Source organism: Theropithecus gelada, chromosome 16, assembly GCF_003255815.1.
Source record: "Theropithecus gelada isolate Dixy chromosome 16, Tgel_1.0, whole genome shotgun sequence".
NCBI lineage: Eukaryota > Metazoa > Chordata > Mammalia > Primates > Cercopithecidae > Theropithecus > Theropithecus gelada.
This window is the reverse complement of record NC_037684.1, coordinates 63847453-63866561: the sequence shown is the minus strand read 5'-3', so window position 1 is coordinate 63866561 and position 19109 is coordinate 63847453. Positions and strand designations below refer to the sequence as shown.

Genomic DNA, 19109 nt, shown 5'->3' with positions numbered 1-19109 from the left:
GTTTCTCTAGGACTGACCTGCGCTGACCCCCCGCTCTTGTTTTCTGTTCCTCCACACCTGACTTCTCATTGTCTCATTGAAGTAAGACCAAAGATGGTCTTACTTCTGGGAATTCCTGACATTCCTAAACTCCCCAGGCCCAGGTTCTCCCTCCTGGTCCAGAGGAGGGGGGGCTTGTGCCTTGTTGCTTCTCCCCTCCCCCAAGTTTGCTGATGGAGGGAGTTGGGCCACTCCTATACCCTGAGTCACAGCACAGGCTAGGCAGGGCTGCTCAGAGCTGGAGCTGTTCCTGCTAGAAGCTGAGAGCCAAGGCAGGCTGCTTAATCCGATTACCTGAGGCCTGGGGCTTGGGCTGGGCCGTTGGGCAGAATGAGGAGCAGGGTTCCCTGACGGCAGCCTCTGGAGCCTGGGGCCCGGCCTTCTTGGTGGTGTTCTGATCTGGCTCCAGGCTTTTCATCCGGCATGCACATCACAGACCTCTCAACTCGAGTTGTCCTAGGTTTCCTGGCTCCCCCCTCATGACTGGGAGGACTGAAGATAAAACTTGCCATAATTCAATGGCAGTCGAGAAATCTAGGTTTAGGGACTGGAGTTGGGAGGGCTTAAGTTTTCTCACTTGGGAAAGGGGTTGAATCACGGCCCAAGCACCTGCTGGAATGACTCAGGAAACAAAAATGGTCTCTCTCCTCGGCCTTTCTTGCCCCAGGGGCAGGTCTGGGATTTGAGGAGCAACAGGCACCAGGAAAGGGTTTGAGTTGGTGGTCGTGGATGCTCCCAAGCTCCTCTCAGCACAACTCAGGCCCTGAGGGCACTTGATCAGCCTGTGCTTGATCCCATTGTGGAAAGAATTGGCTTTAAATTGCCTGTGCTCAGGGAGGGGAGGCAATCAGCCACGGGCTGGAAGGCCTGACATCAGGTCTTGGGTGGGGGGGGCGTGGCACCCTGAGGGTGTTGGGGGCTGGGACAAACAGGACACCTGGGTTTACCTACGGGCAGCGGATGTTGGCGCCCTTAAGGAGGTGCAGTGTTCTGGGAGGGCCAGGGGCGGAGTCAGTCTTTAAAAGCTGTTCCCAGGGCTGGCCCGCCTGCCACAAACGCTGAGCCCAGGTGGGAGAGTTCTGGGTCATCCGCGCCTGGCAGCTGCGGGAACTCCGGAGACCACAAAGCGGTTTATGGTTTACCCTCTCCACGGAAGGTCGGTCTGATCGCAGCTGCGGGTCGGGGAGAGGGACCGGGGGGATCCCCCCATTCAGTAGGCCTCAGAGCAGCACCTCTTCAGTGCCGGGGCATCAGACAGCGGATTTTGCGTTCGACTCTCCCCAAAGTGTGCCGAACTGGTTGGAAGCAAAGGCTCTAGTTTAAGCGCTGGGCTTGGGGATAAAATATACTTTTTAAGGGCCCAAGTTCCTCGGCAACGACTCCAGACTGGGAAGACCCCTCCATTTTCAGGATCGACGCTTCACGTTGAGGGGAGGGCATTCAGGACGCCCTCTTAAGGCTTCTCCCAACCCATGGCGCTACCGTGCTCCTCACAGGACCAGGCCTGGAGCCTGGAGCCTCCTGCTCCCACGGCTTCTGCGTCTTCATCTTCGGGACCCCAGGAGCGGGAGGGCGCTGGGAGCCCCGCGGCCCCCGGGGCACTGCCCCTGGAGAAGGTGAAGCGGCCCATGAACGCGTTCATGGTGTGGAGCTCCGCTCAGCGCCGCCAGATGGCGCAGCAGAACCCCAAGATGCACAACTCTGAGATCTCCAAGCGCCTGGGCGCGCAGTGGAAGCTGCTGGACGAGGACGAGAAGCGGCCCTTCGTGGAGGAGGCCAAGCGGCTCCGCGCCCGGCACCTGCGCGACTACCCCGACTACAAGTACCGCCCTCGGCGCAAGGCCAAGAGCTCGGGCGCCGGACCTTCCCGCTGCGGACAGGGAAGAGGTAGCCTGGCCGGCGGCGGCGCGATCTGGGGGCCGGGGTACGCGACCACCCAACCTAGCAGAGGCTTTGGGTACAGACCCCCCAACTACTCGACAGCCTACCTGCCCGGCAGCTATGGGTGAGTGCCTGGGAAGCGGGCTGAAGACGGAGGGCCCATGCGCCCCTCTCCTGGAGCCTTGGTGGGGGCGGATGCCGGAGGACGGGAGCCCACCCAAGCAGAGGCCACTCTCGGCCAAGGTGTGGCGGGCACAGGCGCCAGTACCTTCGGGACCTGTGTAGGGTGGGGCGGGTCAGGGTTCTCCCAGAGGGCGTTTCCATCTCAGTCTGAAGGTGATGGCCCTGCAGGGCCCGGTGACGGACCCCTGGATGCGATTGTGTCCTAGTTAGATGCCCTGTTTCCCCCCTGCTTCTGGCCTGTGTGTGACCCAGCTTCCTCTCCCAGCCCCCAGGACAAGGAGAGGCCAAGCCCATTCTGCCCCTTCCTGGCCTGACTCCCCAGCCCCAAGAGGAAAACAGCCGTGCAGCACGCAAGCCCGCTCCCGAGCGTGCCCCAACAGGGCCGCGGGCTCTCTATCCCCGGGGGCTCAGCAGGCTGGGTAGCCCGGGCTGGGTGGGTGGCAAGCTCTACCCTGTCTGCCCAGAATTGGTCGAACTCACCTCCAACCCAGGGAGGTGCCCTCTAACCTCTTGTTTCTCTCTGCAGCTCTTCCCACTGCAAACTGGAGGCCCCCTCATCGTGCTCCCTCCCTCAGAGTGACCCTAGGCTCCAGGGGGAGCTGCTGCCCCCCTATACCCACTACCTGCCCCCTGGCTCTCCCACTCCATACAATCCTCCCCTTTCTGGTGCCCCCATGCCCCTAACCCACCTCTAACTCTCGTGGACTCAGACCTCACCGGACGTGCCTCATCCTCCTTTTTTAATCCAGCAGCATCCCCTACCCCAGGCTGTCAACCCTTTCTCCTGTTGGACTACAGTGCAGATACCGCCTGCAGTCCTCCCACGAAAGCCAGGGAGAGCCGCACAACACACAGTTATATTTTTGGTAGTATTAAACACAGTTTTGTATTATTCAACTGAGTCTCCAGTCTTTATTGTCCTATCTGTTCCCCTCACTGCAGCAGGAACCAGCCCCATCTCCACTCCCTTCCGCCTAGACCTGCCAGAGCAGGAACCTCCTCACCCCACCCTGGGGCCCTGCCTGAGTCATTCTCCGTCCCCCTTCCCCCACCTCAGCACTGGGGTCTGGGAGACAGTCCCAGCCGGGCTGAGGCGGGGAGGCAGCCACAGGCCCCCAGTCCCCTCCACTCTGCCTTCCAGGCTCCATCTTCTAAGGCCAGAAGGGAAGCAGGGAGGCTGGAGGACAGGGTAAAACATTTACCCAGGATAGTGTTAAACAGCTGGAAATTGCTGCTAGAGGAGGAGGCTTGGCTGAATGACTGAGTTAATAGTTCATGTACAGGGCTTAGAAAAGCACTCAAATGTCAAAATTTTGGCTTAGGAGACTCTACCCCCAACCTCTCCTTTTCTAAGGATCTGGATCCATCAACCATTTGTTTCCACCACAGCCAACCCTGGCTTAGAAAGTCTGCAAATGCAGAGGAATGGAGGATGAGTAAGTCACACCAGCAGGCTGGCTCAGATGGGGAGAACCCTGAGGTTGGGTGAATGAGTGGAAACGGAATGACTCCAGTAGCTGGCTCTACTCGGCCTTTTTCTGCCTGTGGGGAGGCCTTGCATTCCAGTAGAAGAGCAGCTGGGCGGCGATGAGGCCATTGCAGAGTGAGGAGACCACAAAGGTCCCAGCCATCAGGGGATCTCCAGTTTCCTGGTTGCAAGAGACAGAGCCAGCGTTACCCTTCAGCATAGCTCAAGAAAGGTTCCCTTATGGACAAAGGATCCTGACGGGGCAGCTTTGGCCCTTAGCTGGGAGAAGAAAGATGAGGTTTTAGTGCCTTCTAGAAGGAAGATGTTGCACTCACCTGAATGGAAGTGAAGATTCGGGCCAGGGAGCCCCCAAACAGCAGGAAGACTGTGATGGCTGAGAGCTGGCCTGTGTGCCCATTGTGGTAATTGGTGGCTGCCTGGAGAAGCTAGGGGAGGAGTTGAGACCTTTGGCTCTGTCATCTGAGCTCCTCCCACACTCCCCCAAGTCCAACACCCCCACACTTTGACCTTCCACTCTTTCCCCTCCACCCTGCCCCCCAACATCTTGTCCCTTGCTCCTGGTACCCACCCTCCCCACCACCACAGCAGGCACATTGGAGGCCTGGAGCAGGGTGACTACAGTCAAGGGCGTCAGAGGTGAGAGAAGAACCAGCAGGACCAGGCCGTAGCAAGCGAGGAAAGCGACACCTAGGGGTGGGGAGACAGGAGTCCTTGTCAATCTCCCAACATCATTTGGCTTTCCCAGGCCTGAGTTCCCAGCAGGGTTCCCAGGAACCACACAGCCTGCTCTTAGGGAAATCCCCAGCACCTTTCACAGTCTGTCCTCTGTAGTGCATGACCAGGAAGCAGATGGTGATCGTCTGGAGCATCAGGAATAAGGCTTCACCCCAAGAGCTGCAGAGTCAAGAGTTGGGAGGAAGAAAGGCGGGCCTAGAAAGAGGCAGGGAAAGCCTCCATAGCCCATCCATCCAGGGACACCATGCTCTGATCACACTTCTCTACAGCCCCCGCACGGGATTGGCTCATTCTCAATCGTGGCCATTCTTGGGATGCTCACCCCTTTTCAAGGTCACCTCCACTGGTGATGATTAGGTTTTTAAAAGGGCTTAAAACTTTCCTGGCCCCTCATCCCTTTTTTTTTTGAGACAGAGTTTCAAAAAAAAAACTGCAGATCTTCGTGCACAGGCTGGAGTGCAGTGGCACAATCTCAGCTCACTGCAACCTCTGTCTCCCAGGTTCAAGTGATTCTCCTGCCTCAGCCTCCCAAGTAGCTGGGATTACAGGTGCACATCACCACACCCAGCTAATTTTGTATTTTTAGTAGAGAGGGTTTCACCATGTTGGCCAGGCTGGTTTTGAACTCCTGACCTCAGGTGATCCACCCACCTTGGCCTCCCAAAGTGCTGGGGTTAAAGGCACTAGCCACCCGGCCTGGCCACTTTCCTGCCCTGTAACCTCCCTCACCTTAATCCCCATTAGAGTTGTGGGTATTACCCTTGGGGAGGAAGAGTGAGCCCCTCACCTGAATGGGAAGTTGTTAGTGATGCTGTAGACCATGGTCCCAGTCAATGCCACTAGCTCCAGCATTACAGACTGGAGACTCAATCCTTCGGCACTCTTGGCTCCCAGGATTTTAAACACCTGGGGCAGCTTTACTAGGGGAAAGATGAGAAAAGTAGGACTGAGGAGTCTCCATTCTTTGGGATGCAACACAACAGCTACAGAATGAACGCCTACACAGCTGACGGCCTCTCAGAACCTCCACCTCAACCCAACAGCAGGAAAGAAAGATAAGAGACATACCGAGAAGTGAGCCAGCCACAATGCCCAGCCCCAGGCCTTTGCTGAGGAGAATCTTGAGGCAGGGGACTGAGGAGAGAAAAAAGGGTAAGCAGACAGGAGATGTCTGAAACCGAGGCCAGGGCTTGAAGCTCCTGTGGGCTCTCCCCAACCCCTCTTACCCACACCACAGTCTTGCATTGTCTTGGGGGGAGGAGGGACGGAGGGCAGCGAAAAAGGCCTCGTCTTTCCTGCTCCAAACCACTATACTTTTTTTTTTTTTTTTTTGAGACAGTCTTGCTCTGTCACCCAGGCTGGAGTGTAGTGGCCCGATCTCAGCCCACTGCAGCCTCTGCCTCTCAGGTTCAAGCAATTATCTTGTCTCAGCCTCCCAAGTAGCTAGGATTACAGGTGCACACCCCCATGCCTGGCTAATTTTTGTGTTTTTAGTAGAGACGGGGTTTCACCATGTTGGCCAGGCTGGTGTCGAACTCCTGACTTCAGATGATCCACCTGCCTCAGCCTCCTAAAGTGCTGGGATTATAGGCTCGAGCTACCGCGCTGGGCCCCAGACTATTACTTTCCAAAACAGCTTTTCTCCAATGCCTACCACCTGCCACATCCAATCTTCCCTTCCCTATAAATTAACATCCAAACTTGGCTTGACCTCCACGGCTCTCCATTGCTTCCCCGTATAAAGTTAAGAAATGCCAAGTTAAGAAATGCCCAAGAGTTTTTTAATCCTTTATCTCCCTTCTCTGGGCCAATGGGTGCCCCATTTCACATGTCTTCTCTCACCAAAGACAAGTCTTCATACTTTTTTTTTTTTTAATTTTGAGACGGAGTTTCACTCTTGTTGCCCAGGCTGGAGTGCAATGGCACGATCTCGGCTCACTGTAACCTCTGCCTCCTGGGTTCAAGAGATTCTCCTGCCTCAGCCTCCCAAGTAGCTGGGATTACAGGCGCCTGCCACAATGTCCGGCTAATTTTTTGTATTTTTAGTAGAGACGGGGTTTCACCCTGTTGGCCAGGCTGGTCTCAAACGCCTGACCTCAGGTGATCCACCTGCCTCGGCCTCCCAAAGTGCTGGGATTACAGGCGTGAGCCACCGTGCCCGTCCCATACCACTCTTTCTTGAACACTCTGACTGTCCCTGGCCCCTACTCAGGGACTAAACCTTACCCTTTCAGGACTTGCTTTTATGCCCTGGCCATCTACAACTTATCTAGCCTTGAAGCCTTCCCCTCAAGGAGCTTGGTCCAGTGGGAGTCAGACTCTCATGGGTCATGAATGCGACTAAAACAAAGTGCCCCACGAGTTCAAGAGAGGGGCAGACTGACGCTTCCCAAATGGTCTGACGGTGGGCCTTGTTGTGAAGCTGTCTCGCAATCAAAAACGAAGGGAGGCAAATTATTCCGAAATCAGACTATGAGCAAACCTGGAGGCTGGAAAGAAAGCAATCAGGGTGGCGGAGCCTTTGGGGGTGCAATGAAGGCCCAATTCATCAGGGGCTTTGAATTAAGCTTAACCCTGCTAGCGATCTAATAAAGGTTGGCATGATTTGACTTGACTTTTATTTTGTTTTACAAAAGTTGAGTCTTTTCGTCTTTCATTGTCGCTAAAGCTCAAATCTCACAAAGAAGTAATTCCACCCGGTGACTTCCCCACTGGCACAAATATGGCGTCCTCCCTCTAAGGGGCCCGAGACACTTCCGCCCCTCTCAGAAGTGACTTCCGCTCAGCTCGGCGTGGCGGCAGTGACTGCCGTCACTTAGTCGCCGATCAAGCCTTGGACTAAGGGTCCACGGTCACTCGAGCAGGACTTGGATTGGATGCTGAATAAAACTCACCGTGAAGCAAGTCCCACTGAACGAAAAGTTGGTCGTAGCATTTCTCAGGTAAAAGAATCGGCACGAGCAGCCGTTTAAGCGGTCCATCCGCCTCGGCCGCCATATTGCAAAGCTAGCTTCCGCCAGTCTCTCCAGACCGCCATTGACTTTCGTTGCGCGTGCGCGCTGCGGACACTCCGCCTCCCGTTCTTTTCCCGCGGCGAAGCTGGCCTGTCCCCTGCTCCTCGCTCTTTCTGACGCTACCCACCCCCGCTCTAGTGGCGTAAAATAAGTCTCAGTCGGGGACCACGTTTTGGACGCGCCCGGCAGTTGGAATTCTGAAGCTTGCCGAAGCTGCACGCCTGCGCAGTTAGACCTCCCACGCCTTTGTTGGCGCTTCCAGTTTGGAAGTAAGATTTACACCCCTGTCTCCGCTCCTCTTGCTGGGCGCCATCTTGTCTTTTCGTAGCACACTCTGTATTGTTCGAAGTTGAGAGAGAAGGAGCCCGAGTCTCCGAGGTGGCGTTGGGTGGGGGCGCCACTAGCTCCAGTTCGCTCGACGTCTCTAGAGGGAAGGGCGCCGGTGGGAGCAGGAGAGTCTGCACCGGGCAGGCCTCCTTAGGTGCCGCGTTGCGCGCAGGGCCCCGTGCTTGCCTCGCCTTCGGTTGGCTCAGGCCTCGGAGCATGAGTGCGCCGGCAACTGCTGGGCCCGGGACAGTGAAGCAGAGGAGGAGGTGGGGGAGGCGAGCCCAGGGCAGGGAAGGGCAACCCTTGAATCACCCGTGGGGCACAGAGCTGGCCGGCTCCGGGGAGCCGAGGCCTGGCGATGCAGCCCCGGGGTTCTCCCGCTCCCCGCTGGCCCGAGGGCGCACCACGTGCTGGGCAGAGACTTCGGCGAGGCCGAGTGGACCCTGCAGCTCCGCTTGGGAAAGGGCACCTTGGACTACCTGGTGGGAGCGTTGTGCTTCGTTACCCAGCGCCGGGACGCCAACCCACGGTGCCCACCCGTTGCAAGGTCACACGGATGTCTGCAGGCAGAGGTGGGGCTGCCCTTGTGGGGAAGTCTCTGGCTTTGGAGGCCGGAAGCCTCCCGGGGCTCGTACGGCTGGGGGGTGCTGCTCATCCTGGCTTCAGGGATTGCGCCACAGCCTACTGTAAAGGGTGGGACTGGCGCTCACTTGTGGTGCAGGCTGTGGCCATCTGGGAGGCCCTTTCTAGAATCGGGACCTTGGCTGTCCTGAGAATGACTCGCCTCACCTCAAATACTGGGGGCATGAAGTTAGACTTGGCGGGTGGCCCTGTGTAAGGGGCGTGCTGTTCCCAGGAGCCGCCAGTGGAGGTCAGAGTACCTACTGCTCCTGCTTGATTCAACCCCTTGCAGGTGGGATAGGAGCATCCCAGGTGCTTGCTGCGAGGGTTTAATCGGGCTTTTCTGCTGGCCCTAAATACGGTGGACAGGACAGGACATTCTCATTGCTGAGGAGTCACTGGCGCTGCCTTTGGGAATGAAATTCCACAGCCTCGCACTCCTGGCTTTGTCTGTCTGCTGCATCTGAAACTGTAGGAGGGTCAGGAGGAAGGCTGCAGGGGCGAATGGCTCTACCGGCTTGCCAGCGATAGGGTACTGGAGCAGCCAGTGGCCCCAAGAGGAGGAAGGAAGGGTGGCACGGCAGATCCAACACCAGCTGTGCCAGGCTTTGGGGGGTAAACCCATGAGGCATCGTCACACATTGACATTTTCATCCCTCCTCAGCAGCTGCTTCCGGCTCGCTGAGACCCAGCCATGGAAAGCACAGAAAGGCATGTGACAAGAAACTCATGGCTTTTAATCCTGGCAGGACAAGGAAAACCCCAAGTCAAAGATAGGCATATATTTTGCTACTCTCCTCTTGGGGGGACAGTTCGTCACATTTAATAAAACTCTCTCCCCTCCCTCCTCCCAACTGCATTATGTCTTATTTATTTATTTGAGACAGTCTGGCTCTGTCGTCCAGTCTGGAGTGCAGTGGTGCGATCTTGGCTCAGTGGCACGATGTCGGCTTACTGCAACCTCAGTAAGGGTTCAGGCAATTCTGCCTCAGCCTCCCAAGGAGCTGGGATTACAGGCCAGCTGGGATTATGCCACCACACCCGGCTAATTTTTTGTATTTTTAGTAGAGATGGGGTTTCACTATGTTGGCCAGGCTGGTGTTTAAACTCCTGACCTCCAGTGATCTGCCTGCCTCAGCCTCCCAAAGTGCTGGGATTACAGGCATGAGCCATCGCGCCCGGCTCTATTTTAGTTTTTCAAGAAAGGGAAGGAAAATAACTTTGAGACAGTTGCATGTCAAGGAAATAAGGGACCCCCCCGCCACACCCCAACCCCCTCAGTGCCCTGGGGTTTGAAGCAAATGCTCAGAGGGCCTGGTAGGCGGATGGGCGTCTCCGGACGATGCAGAAGGCAATAAGCACCAGGGCAAGGAGGCCAAGAAGAACCAGGCCGATGATGAGAGGCAGCAAGATGGACCGGTCACTGGGGCAGGAGAAACCTGGCGGAAGGATAGGGCAGGTAGGTATTACAGTGACATGGTGGTTGGGATGAAGGTGGGAGGAGGGAATGGGGGGATGCTAGGGAGTAGGAGATTGGTGAGGAGCTCACCGCAGTGACTCAGCAGTGACCAAAGGGGGAAATTGGCAGAATCTTGTAGAGGATGGGAGGACAGCTGCCCTATAGCCATGACAAGCTGGGAGAGGGAGGAGATTTGGGGGGTTAAGAAGAGAGATGAGTGGCTTATGGGCCTGGGGAAGGGGTTTTCAGTGCAGTGGGAGGATTCTAGGAGGGAAGGAGTAGGTAGGTCTTACTTTGCCCAAAGACCCCTGTGTGGGGCAGCTGAGCAGCCTGGAGCCTCAGGGAGAGCAGGTCGAGGTGGACAGCTGGTGAAAGAATGATGCTCGAGTTGCTGCAACTGAAGCTCTGGCCCAGGGGTGCTTGGAGATCTCGAAGGGATGCATTCTGAGCCGAGAATGTCCACTCTGGAGGAGTGAGGAAGGGTTAGATCCTGTCCACCTCCCTGGCCCCAGCTTAGTCCTTTCAGGAACCCTGGTGTCTAGTGGTAGCAATGAGAAAGGGAAGGAGGTTACTTACGTGCTGCGTGGGGGAAAGACACGTTGTACTCCACCGCCATGTAGCTCAGGTAGACAACCCTCTGCTGGAGGTCCTGTGGGGCAAACAGGAAAGCAGGTGGCATCCCTCTTCACAGAGGAAGGGGTAGGGTGCAGGATTGGGAGGGGTGGGGCGCCGGGAGGCTGAGTGAGGGGTGAGACTGAGGTCATGGCTATACCTGCATGAATCCAAAACTGAGGTGTCCATAGGGGAATGAGAGAAGCAGGTGGGGATGGGCACCCTCACAGCTCCCCTGGACCTTGGTTTTGTTGGGGTTCAGTACAGAGATGCCCCAGGCCTGCGGAAGTTAAAGATCAGAAGGTCACAAGATTGCATGCGATGCCGGCCAATATTCCCCGTCCTGTGCTTCCTCCTTGCCTCTGAGCCTGTAGCCAGTCCTGCCTCCCTCCCCTCTTGTACCCGTTTTTAGCTTTACCTCTCCTCCACCCTGGGTTGTGTACATGACTCGAATCTGAATCTGGGCTTGGAGGTGGACACAGGGCTGGGAACCATTGGTCCACATGTAGTCTCCAATGGTCTCCTTGGAGGCCGGGCTAGGACTCGGAGAGGGCGGAGGTGGTCCTGGGTGGGCAGAACTGGTGAGTCCTGGGCTGGTGGCAGTGCTGTTGCTTGTTGGATGAACTGTGGCATTTCCATGACTAGTGGTGGCAGGCCTGTGAGTGGCAGTTGAGGGTCCCTGGCTGGTGGCAGTGCTGTTGCTTGTTGGATGTACCGTGGCGTTTCTGTGGCTGGTGGTGTTGGGGTTGTGCGTGGCAGTCGTGGGTCTGTGGCTGGTGGTGCCTGTGGTGGTTGTCCTGTGAGTGGTGGTTTTGTGGCTCTTGGTAGTCCTGTGGCTGGTTGTTCCAGTGCTCTCTGTAGCCGTGGGTGTCACCGTGAAGGATGGCAGCAGAGTGGCCGATTTTTTGTGAGGACAGTCATTCCCTGTCCCCTGGGCTTTTGGCAGAGAGGAGATGGTTAGCCACCCAAGGGCAGGCTCCCTCCCAGGGGCCCCCTCCCCTCAGCCTCCTTTCTCCTTACCTGCGAGTAGCCCCAGCAGGGCCCCCGAGAAAAGCACAGCCAGCCTCATGGCTGAACTACCTCACCCCAAGTCCAGCGAGGCTGTCTGCACCAGTTGCTCAGCTCTACTCCCTCAGCCCTCTCTTGGAAAGGAGGAAATGAAAGTCTCACTTCCTGTACTGGAGATGATCCCACCCACAGCCTGACTCAGGGGCCTCAGCTCTAGCCATCTCTCTCTTAGTCATTAGTTTTTGTAATTAAGGTAGGGCACTGTTGGCCCCTGCTTCATCAGGGCAAAGTCAACAGGGTCACATGGGTACATGAAAGGGAGTCCTAGGGCAGTTGATCCATAGGGATCCATGTGTCAAACTCAGCAAAACTTGCTTGGGAGTTGTGGCAGATGGCTATGGGAACAGCTGAGACCCAGGCCCCTCCCTCAGTGGTAGGGAAATCAGTGTCTCCACTCCCCTTTCCCCTGGACCTCGGGGCTGACCCCTGTACTTCCTCTTGGCTGAGGCACGTGAGGGGCTTGTGATCATCCACACCCAGCCTTTTACAGAGGGGCAGCACTCCAGTCAGCATCACCGTTCTCAGAGCCGAGAACATGGCTTTCCAGTGTCTGGGAACTCTTAGATGGTGACAAGAAAGCAACACAGCCCAAAGGTAACTATCTGCTGGCGAAGGGGGGAGCAGAGATGCACCCAGTAGCAGGTGGGAGAGGGAAGGGGAGGTAAGAAATGAGAAGCCCAAACAGGCAGTTTCCAAGTCATTTTATTCAGAATTTTGTGTTTGTTTCCTGAATCAATAAATACTATACAAAACAATGTAAAAATGGCTACCATTTTCTCTCCCCTGCTTCCCCCCACCTGGGGACAAACCCCCTGGGCAACCTCACTCAGGGGTTTTAGGGGTTCTCCCTCCAGATTTGGTCCAGCAAATGAGGCTGAGTGACGTAGTCCCCTGAATCACTTTCAAAGGAGCTCAGCTGAGGTGAGGAGAGCCTCTGGGATCTGGAGGTTACTAGGTTAGGGAAATGGATTAGTGTTTTTTTGGGAGAAGAGCCGGCGCCTGGGGCAAGAGCCTACCCCAAAGAAAAGGGTGTCTAAAATGTTCACGGTTCCTTCTTTTTTTGCCTCAAAAAGTGACATTTATTCAAAGAAAAAAAATGACAAGATGTCCATCCCTTGGCTCCCTTCCCTCCCCCCTCCTGCTGCTCCTCAGCCCCCCGAGATTGAGCCCTGGCTGGGGCTGGGTGGCAGGACAACCCCTCAGATGAGGTCGGCAACATTGAGGGGCATTTCCTCAATGGAGGTGTTATAGAAGGTCTCGATGTCTCGAAGAGTCCTCTTGTCTTCTTCTGTCACCATGTTAATAGCCACACCTTTACGGCCAAACCGTCCACCTCGACCGATTCTGGAAAACAAGGAAAGGGATGAGGAACATCAGGAACTTTAGCCCAGGGAGGGCCAGGCGTGAGGGGATGGAGGAGTGTTCCAGATCTACTCTTACCTGTGGATATAGTTTTCCCTGTTGGTGGGAAGGTCATAGTTGATGACTAAAGAAACCTGCTGCACATCAATGCCTCTGGCCTACATCAAGAAAGACAACTCTTCAGCATGTGCATGAGAGAACACTATCCCGAAGAGACACTTAGGCATCCATGTAGGCAGCCAAGGAAGGCGGAGGAAATAAGCATCCCTGTTCCCCAAAGGCCTTAGGCATGCCAAATTCTATTCCAAGCTGCTACTTTCCTGAGAGGGGCACTGGATGTCCCCTTGGAGAGGGAATCACCTTGGGATCAGGAATCACCTTGGATCCTCCCTTCTGCCTTTCCTGTCAATTCCCTCTACTCACCAGCAGGTCAGTGGTAATCAAAACTCTGCTAGAGCCAGAACGAAACTCCCTCATGATCACGTCTCGTTCCTTTTGGTCCATATCTCCATGCTAGAAGAGAAAACAAACCAGGTAGGCACATGGGTTCCGGGAACCCTGGCTTCAAGTAGGACACTTCTGACCGGCAGACCCACAAGGGGCTGGCAGCGGGCAAACACACCATGGCAGAGACAGTGAAATCTCGAGCGTGCATCTTCTCGGTGAGCCAGTCCACCTTCCTCCGGGTGTTGATGAAGATGACTGCCTGGGTGATGGTCAGCGTTTCATACAAGTCACATAGTGTGTCCAGCTTCCACTCCTGCAGGTGAGGGGACAAAAATCAGTCAGGGGCTATACCCAACAACTCACTACCAGGCCCGCCTCCTGCACTGGGCCCCACCTCTCGTTCCACATTGATGTAGAATTGGCGGATACCCTCCAGGGTCAACTCTTCCTTCTTGACAAGAATCCGAATGGGGTCCCTCATGAACTTCTTGGTCACCTCAAGCACATCAGAAGGCATTGTAGCTGACAGCAAAACTACCTAGTGGAAAAAAAGGCCAGCCTTAGAGCAGTGGATCCTTCCCAAGGTCTGCTCCCTTCCCTAGCCACACCTAAAACTGAAGTGGATGCATAAAAAGGCTCAGGACAAGAATCCAGAGTTTGGTTGCCCTGGCACTTGATATTTTTCTTCCAGAATCATTAGCGATTCGAGCAAGGCCGCCCTCACCTGGGTGTTGCTGTTGAGCTTTTGGAATATGTCATAGATCTGGTCCTTGAATCCACGGCTTAACATTTCGTCAGCTTCGTCCAGTACAAACATCTTGATGTATTTGGGAGCTAGAGAAGGAAAAAAAAGCCAATATATAGCATATAATCAGGGAAATGTAGGAGAGATACATCCAACTTTGCTGATAAAAAACAGAGAGGGGCCGAGTAGTCTGCTCTCAGAGTACAAAGACTGATCCTTTGCCCAGGACGTTCCCGCCAAGCCAGAAAACAGCCCTGGGAAGTAGGACACTGCCTGGGCTGCACTGGCAGGGAAGCCAGAGGCTCAGATGACACGCATGGGCTCCATCACAGAGCAGCTCTTCCCCAGAGGGAAACCACCATCTGTGGGAATGACTTTGGCTTACACTGAAAGACTGGAAAGCATGCACAAGAGCGAAGTGACCCAGGGGTTGGAGAACTGAATTACTCACACAGGTATCTCCGGTTAAGCATATCAAACACTCGGCCAGGGGTCCCCACGATTATGTGGGGGGCTTCCATCTGCAGTTTCTGCACCTCAGCACGCACGTTGGTGCCCCCAATACAGGCATGACAGGAGGCACCCATGTAGTCTCCTAGTGCCATGACCACCTTCTGTATCTGAGCACAGAGAAAGATAGGTGCTCACATATTAGCTACAGCTGTGCCAGGCACCATTCTTAAATGTTTTTCATGTATTTATTCCTAACCAACAACTTTGGGGCATGCACTATTATTACACTCACATTCAGCTGAGAAACAGGCAGAGGCTAAAATCCACTTAAGATCGTGCTGTCAATAGGTGGCAAAGACAGGATTTCAACTCAGTCTGGTTCCTGAGTGTACAGTGATTCACAGTAAGGCCGCTCAGATAATTAATTCAGTTTCTTACTCTAGATATTTAGAACCCGTAACTTTCTGAAAGCTAATTTGACCAACTGCCTCGTCATGCAGCAACCAGTTTTGTTTTGTTTGTTTTGAAACAGAGCTTTGCTCATCGCCCAGGCTGGAGTGCAATGGCACAATCTCAGCTCACTGCAGCCTCCGCCTCCTGGGTTAAATTCTCCTGCCTGAGCCTCCCCCAAGTAGCTGGGATAACAGGCACATGCCACTACGCCCAGCTAGTTTTTATATTTCTAGTAGAGATGGGGTTTCACTATGTTGGCCAGGCTGGTCTCCCAACTCCTGATCTCAAGTGGTCTGCCTGCCTCAGCCTCCCAAAGTGTTGGGATTACACAAGTGAGCCACCGCGCCCGGCCAGCAACCAGTTTTATAGAACAGGTGATGCATATCCATGTCCTATTGTACTCCTACCACAGGATCAAAAGCTACGAGCCATGTTCACTCTGAGAAAACTGAGAGCCAAGTGCCTTAGAATGGAGCTCTGCTGTAACTTCTTACATTATCTGCACCCAGAATAATCACTGCACCTGCCACAGAACATTTAAAAAACATGCTCTGAGCCTCAATACTCTAGTTGAGATGAGTGTCGCAGCATGACCCAGAATAAGTCCAGCATTAGAATTGTGTGTGCCCCAGGCATGAAACAGCTCTAGGCATTAAGCCAAGGTGAAAAAAGGACTGTCCAGCTGGGCGTGGTGGCTCACACCTGTAATCCCAGCACTTTGGGAGGCTGAGGCAGGTGGATCATGAGGTCGGGAGACCGAGACCATCCTGGCTAACATGGTGAAACCCCATCTCTACTAAAAGATACAAAAAAATTAGCTGGGCATGGTGGCAGACGCCTGTAGTAGTCCCAGCTACTTGGGAGGCTGAGGGCGGGAGAATGGAGTGAACCTGGGAGGCGGAGCTTGCAGTAAGCTGAGATAGCGCCACTACACTCCAGCCTGAGTGACACAGACTCTTGTCTCCCAAAAAAAAAAAAAAAAACAAACATAAAAAACCAAACAACAAAACTGTCCACTGTCCATCTGCTCTGACTACCATAATAGCACCCCCACCACTGAGGTGTCTCTTAGCCCATGGTGATGGTGCTTATTCAGAACAGCCACCAAACTTGCCCAGCCAGCCAGGCTTCACCCAAGAGCCTTCCCATTTGACTCAGGAAATGGGTGGAGGAAGTGATGGTTACATTTGGGTAAGAAATAGCTTCTAATTAACCCAGCAGGTCTCGAGAGCGTTAGGGCACCCATCTCTCTTCCTCCCAAGGTGGTGATCAGAGAACACTTCTCTGGTCCTTGGATTATGCCCATCATCCCTAAATCAGCCTTTAAGGAGGGAACAGAAACCACTCTTACCTGCTGAGCCAATTCTCGAGTGGGTGCCAGGACCAAGGCCTGGGTGGCTTTTAGATCTAATTCGATCTGCTGCAGAATTGATATGGCAAATGTGGCCGTTTTCCCAGTCCCAGATTGGGCTTGAGCGATCACATCGTAACCTAAACAAATTAGGAGTTAAATGTGGTAAAGAGTATACACTTTGGGATATTCAAGTCGTAGGTGAATGAGACCATAAGCAACCAATGAACCAAGCATTTCATGGCTCACAAACTACCTTACCAGTCAACACAGTTACACAATGAGAACCAGATAGAAACAAGGACCAGTTATTAACTCGTCTAGTGTTGCACACCAAGCTGGACTAGAACTATGGCTGCAGAGACAAGTGTAAGCTGGCTACAATACCACCACTTTAAAGGAAACGTATGTGTCCAAGGCATGAACCAGGCATGGGCACAGATCAGAAGCCAAGCTGGGATGAACAAGGAGTTGCTTTGTCCCTGGCTGATATGAGATGGGCACCACCAACCAGATGCCACTCTACCCAGGTCAGGGACAGTCCAGAATGTCTTCTGGTACTGAGAGTTCTCACCCTTGATACAAGGTAGAATGGCTCGCTGCTGGATGGCAGACGGCTTCTCAAAACCATAGGCGTAGATGCCACGGAGAAGAGACTCTGAGAGGTTCATGTCATCAAAGCTGTCAACAATCTCATTCCAGTTACTCTATAGGATGCAAAGAAATTAAAGTTTGAGTCGTGGAAAAGGTGAGGCTGAGCTGTAGTCCCAGAGCGAACAGGATCTGGCGCCTACTAACCAAAGCCTCAAAGCTTACAACCCCTCCTCCCTTTAGGGAAACCAGCTGCTTCTAGATGGGCTGGGAAATCAATCTAAGGGGCCACTCTAACTCTATACAGCTGTAAGGCTGAGAGTTGTAATGGGAGAGGACACAATTTTATTTGTCCAGTCTCACCTCGATGACGCCTTCGGGCTCCATCCCATCGGGGCCATTGTCTCTGGATCTGTTGGTTTAAAGCACAAATTTTGTCCCCTGCCAGACCGAAGCACTCAGAAATCCTGACAACCGGGCTCTGTCAGGAGTGGCCTGCATGATGCCATCAACCTGCTCTTCCAGATCCAACTCCCACCGTTTCCCAAAAGGTACCCAGAGGAGGAGTATCTATAAAACTGCGTGAGGCCTTTGCCCCATGCAGGCAGCGGCTCAGGCCAGGCAACCCCCGACATAAGGGGGACCCTTTCTGAAGACAGGCTGGCAGGCGTGCCGCTGCGCTTACGGGGCCCAGAGGTGGTGCTTGCCGCCAGGTCCACGTGGGCCCGACCCAGCCGCTTAAAGCCCCAGCGCGTGCACCTCCCACCACAGCACCAGCGCGCCGGAAGTCCCGCCCTTCACCTCCCAGATCGGAGGGTAGGACATCCCCTTCCCCCCACGTCATCCCGCCCGCGCCCTCCCCCACTCCCTCCAGCCGAACCCCCCTTCGCGTTGCCCGGATGTGGGAGGCCGCGGGCGGTGGCGGCCTCGCGCACAATGAGCCCAAGCCGAGCTAGCAAAGGGGGAGATTGCACAACACTTAGAAGCGAAGCAGACTGGGGGAGGGGAACGCCTCAGGCCACCATGTGCTCGCTCCCTCGACCACCCGGCGGCGTCTCCCACCCCTCCATGGAACAATCCACATCCCGCCCGCCCCCGTCGCGAAGTAGCGTCGCCCTCCCGTACCTCAGGCCGCTCACCCCCGAAGTAAAGTGGACCTGCCCATCCGCAGTTTGCCAATAGCCCGGCTTGTGCGGCAAAATGGACCCGCCCGCCCGGCGCCGGGTGGGCTCCTGGTGCCTCACGCGGCCGCTCCTCGGGGTTAGGCTCAGTCCTGGCCGTCAAGAAAACCAGCACACTGAACGGCCGGTTTCTTCTCCCCGATCCGTGTTTTAGCCGCGACGATGTGACTGGATCTGAGGACCAGGCACCCCCGCCTCTCGCGAGTGGTACCGTCAGAATCCTCCGGAACCCCGCGCGCCGTCCCTCCCCCGGCACAGGGAGACAACCGGACCTGCCGGCTCTGGGCCACACACAGTGGCGGCCGCCTCCACCTTTCTTTCCCACGCCAGGTCGCGACCCCGTCTCGCCACTCAGCGCCGGGGCTTCGCGCACGGCACCGCCTCGGGTCGAGGCTCGTAACAAACTTCGCAAGCCTGACCCTAGCCGGGCTGTCCCTGCCCTCCGCTTCGACCCTGGTGGCCGCGTAGGCCGTGGATCTTCCCCCTCGCCCCCCCAGGTCGGACCTCCCCCCCGGCTCGGTTTCCCCCGCAACCCTGCTGGGCCTCTCAGCTACCCCCAGCGGGCCTGTCGGAAGGGGGGCGGAAAGGTAAGCAGCCACAATCTCTTGCAAATGTCTTTCTTACCGGGAATCCTGGCTCGCAGACATGATCCTTAGAAACTAGGGCGGAGTGCCCGCCTATCGACAACTTATAGAGCGCCCGACTCCGCCCCGGCCATCGCATTGGCTTGGCTGCCCCGGCCCCGCCTGCCGGCGCTCAGCAACTCGGCGTGACGTTAGTTCCTAGGCGCTCTGGCATGCAGCCACCATTGGATAACTCGAACGCCTATTAAGGTGAAGGCCCGCCCCGCAGCCTCATTGGCTGGAGGGCCCGCCTTTCTCGCCGGTACGGAAGTGACATACAGGAGTCAGGCCTCGAGGCCTGGCAGCCATCTTGGGGCCCTGAACTCTCACACGTGCGGAGGCGACAGTGCCTTGGTCATGTGGCTCCGTAGGCCCTATCACGCAAGGGGGGCGAGGTCTCAGCCTCCAGAGGCTTCCGGGCTCTGGGGGTTATCACTTCCCTTTACTTCTGCTCCCGGTCCCCACTGGACTCAAA

The 19109-nt window shown here is 55.4% G+C and overlaps 5 protein-coding genes and 3 non-coding genes across 19 annotated transcripts; 2 read left to right on the top strand and 6 right to left on the bottom strand.

Moving 5' to 3' along the window:
* The first annotated feature begins 782 nt into the window (after positions 1 to 782).
* On the top strand, positions 783 to 3000 carry SOX15 (SRY-box 15). Its single transcript, XM_025362992.1, has 3 exons — positions 783 to 1195; positions 1450 to 2044; positions 2630 to 3000. The coding sequence occupies exons 2-3, from the start codon at positions 1512 to 1514 to the stop codon at positions 2796 to 2798; spliced, it is 702 nt and encodes a 233-aa protein (XP_025218777.1). The 5' UTR covers positions 783 to 1195; positions 1450 to 1511; the 3' UTR covers positions 2799 to 3000.
* Positions 2964 to 7547, bottom strand: MPDU1 (mannose-P-dolichol utilization defect 1). Of its 8 annotated transcripts, none has more exons than XM_025362987.1 (7): positions 7222 to 7547; positions 5396 to 5461; positions 5115 to 5247; positions 4401 to 4486; positions 4161 to 4279; positions 3907 to 4017; positions 2964 to 3752 (listed from the first exon to the last, which is right to left on the bottom strand). In XM_025362987.1, exons 1-7 carry the CDS (start codon positions 7322 to 7324, stop codon positions 3627 to 3629), a joined length of 744 nt encoding a protein of 247 aa, XP_025218772.1. In that variant the 5' UTR covers positions 7325 to 7547; the 3' UTR covers positions 2964 to 3626. The 8 variants fall into 8 exon arrangements, with proteins under 8 accessions (XP_025218772.1, XP_025218774.1, XP_025218773.1 ...); XM_025362989.1 differs by having other exon boundaries at positions 2971 to 3752; positions 5115 to 5242; positions 7222 to 7541; XM_025362988.1 differs by having other exon boundaries at positions 2971 to 3752; positions 5392 to 5461; positions 7222 to 7504.
* A 337-nt stretch (positions 7548 to 7884) lies between these two features.
* LOC112609835 lies at positions 7885 to 8908 on the top strand. The gene is given in 3 exon segments (XM_025362993.1): positions 7885 to 7994; positions 7996 to 8262; positions 8602 to 8908. Coding segments are annotated over 3 exon segments (684 nt in total).
* Positions 8909 to 9005: 97 nt separating this feature from the next.
* Positions 9006 to 11639, bottom strand: CD68 (CD68 molecule). Of its 2 annotated transcripts, none has more exons than XM_025362980.1 (6): positions 11381 to 11639; positions 10779 to 11296; positions 10521 to 10640; positions 10325 to 10397; positions 10042 to 10212; positions 9006 to 9728 (listed from the first exon to the last, which is right to left on the bottom strand). In XM_025362980.1, exons 1-6 carry the CDS (start codon positions 11427 to 11429, stop codon positions 9595 to 9597), a joined length of 1065 nt encoding a protein of 354 aa, XP_025218765.1. In that variant the 5' UTR covers positions 11430 to 11639; the 3' UTR covers positions 9006 to 9594. The 2 variants fall into 2 exon arrangements, with proteins under 2 accessions (XP_025218765.1, XP_025218766.1); XM_025362981.1 differs by having other exon boundaries at positions 10779 to 11215; positions 11381 to 11619.
* Positions 11640 to 12112: 473 nt separating this feature from the next.
* Positions 12113 to 18800, bottom strand: EIF4A1 (eukaryotic translation initiation factor 4A1). Of its 4 annotated transcripts, none has more exons than XM_025362966.1 (11): positions 18636 to 18800; positions 17194 to 17242; positions 16814 to 16946; positions 16240 to 16379; positions 14434 to 14602; positions 13962 to 14071; positions 13632 to 13775; positions 13413 to 13550; positions 13214 to 13303; positions 12869 to 12948; positions 12113 to 12772 (listed from the first exon to the last, which is right to left on the bottom strand). In XM_025362966.1, exons 1-11 carry the CDS (start codon positions 18656 to 18658, stop codon positions 12628 to 12630), a joined length of 1221 nt encoding a protein of 406 aa, XP_025218751.1. In that variant the 5' UTR covers positions 18659 to 18800; the 3' UTR covers positions 12113 to 12627. The 4 variants fall into 4 exon arrangements, with proteins under 4 accessions (XP_025218751.1, XP_025218754.1, XP_025218752.1 ...); XM_025362969.1 differs by having other exon boundaries at positions 12869 to 12886; XM_025362967.1 differs by having other exon boundaries at positions 13413 to 13547.
* Positions 13018 to 13157, bottom strand: LOC112610470. The gene has a single exon (XR_003116368.1). It is a non-coding gene; the product is annotated as a small nucleolar RNA SNORA67 (small nucleolar RNA).
* Positions 14175 to 14317, bottom strand: LOC112610518. The gene has a single exon (XR_003116404.1). It is a non-coding gene; the product is annotated as a small nucleolar RNA SNORD10 (small nucleolar RNA).
* LOC112610483 lies at positions 16645 to 16779 on the bottom strand. The gene has a single exon (XR_003116380.1). It is a non-coding gene; the product is annotated as a small nucleolar RNA SNORA48 (small nucleolar RNA).
* Positions 18801 to 19109: the final 309 nt, after the last annotated feature.

Coding starts and splice junctions, on each gene's coding strand:
- SOX15 (XM_025362992.1), top strand. CDS start 1,512: ATGGCGCTACCGTGCTCCTCACAGGACCAGGCCTGGAGCCTGGAGCCT. Junction 2,045..2,629: donor TACCTGCCCGGCAGCTATGG/GTGAGTGCCTGG, acceptor TTCTCTCTGCAG/CTCTTCCCACTGCAAACTGG.
- MPDU1 (XM_025362982.1), bottom strand. CDS start 7,324: ATGGCGGCCGAGGCGGATGGACCGCTTAAACGGCTGCTCGTGCCGATT. Junction 5,462..7,221: donor TCAGTGGGACTTGCTTCACG/GTGAGTTTTATT, acceptor TTCTCTCCTCAG/TCCCCTGCCTCAAGATTCTC. Junction 4,018..4,156: donor TGTGGTGGTGGGGAGGGTGG/GTACCAGGAGCA, acceptor CTCCTCCCCTAG/CTTCTCCAGGCAGCCACCAA.
- CD68 (XM_025362980.1), bottom strand. CDS start 11,429: ATGAGGCTGGCTGTGCTTTTCTCGGGGGCCCTGCTGGGGCTACTCGCA. Junction 11,297..11,380: donor CCTGCTGGGGCTACTCGCAG/GTAAGGAGAAAG, acceptor CTCTGCCAAAAG/CCCAGGGGACAGGGAATGAC. Junction 9,729..10,041: donor CACAGGGGTCTTTGGGCAAA/GTAAGACCTACC, acceptor TCCTTCCGCCAG/GTTTCTCCTGCCCCAGTGAC.
- EIF4A1 (XM_025362966.1), bottom strand. CDS start 18,658: ATGTCTGCGAGCCAGGATTCCCG. Junction 17,243..18,635: donor TCTGCGAGCCAGGATTCCCG/GTAAGAAAGACA, acceptor TTAAACCAACAG/ATCCAGAGACAATGGCCCCG. Junction 12,949..13,213: donor TGATTACCACTGACCTGCTG/GTGAGTAGAGGG, acceptor TTCTTGATGTAG/GCCAGAGGCATTGATGTGCA.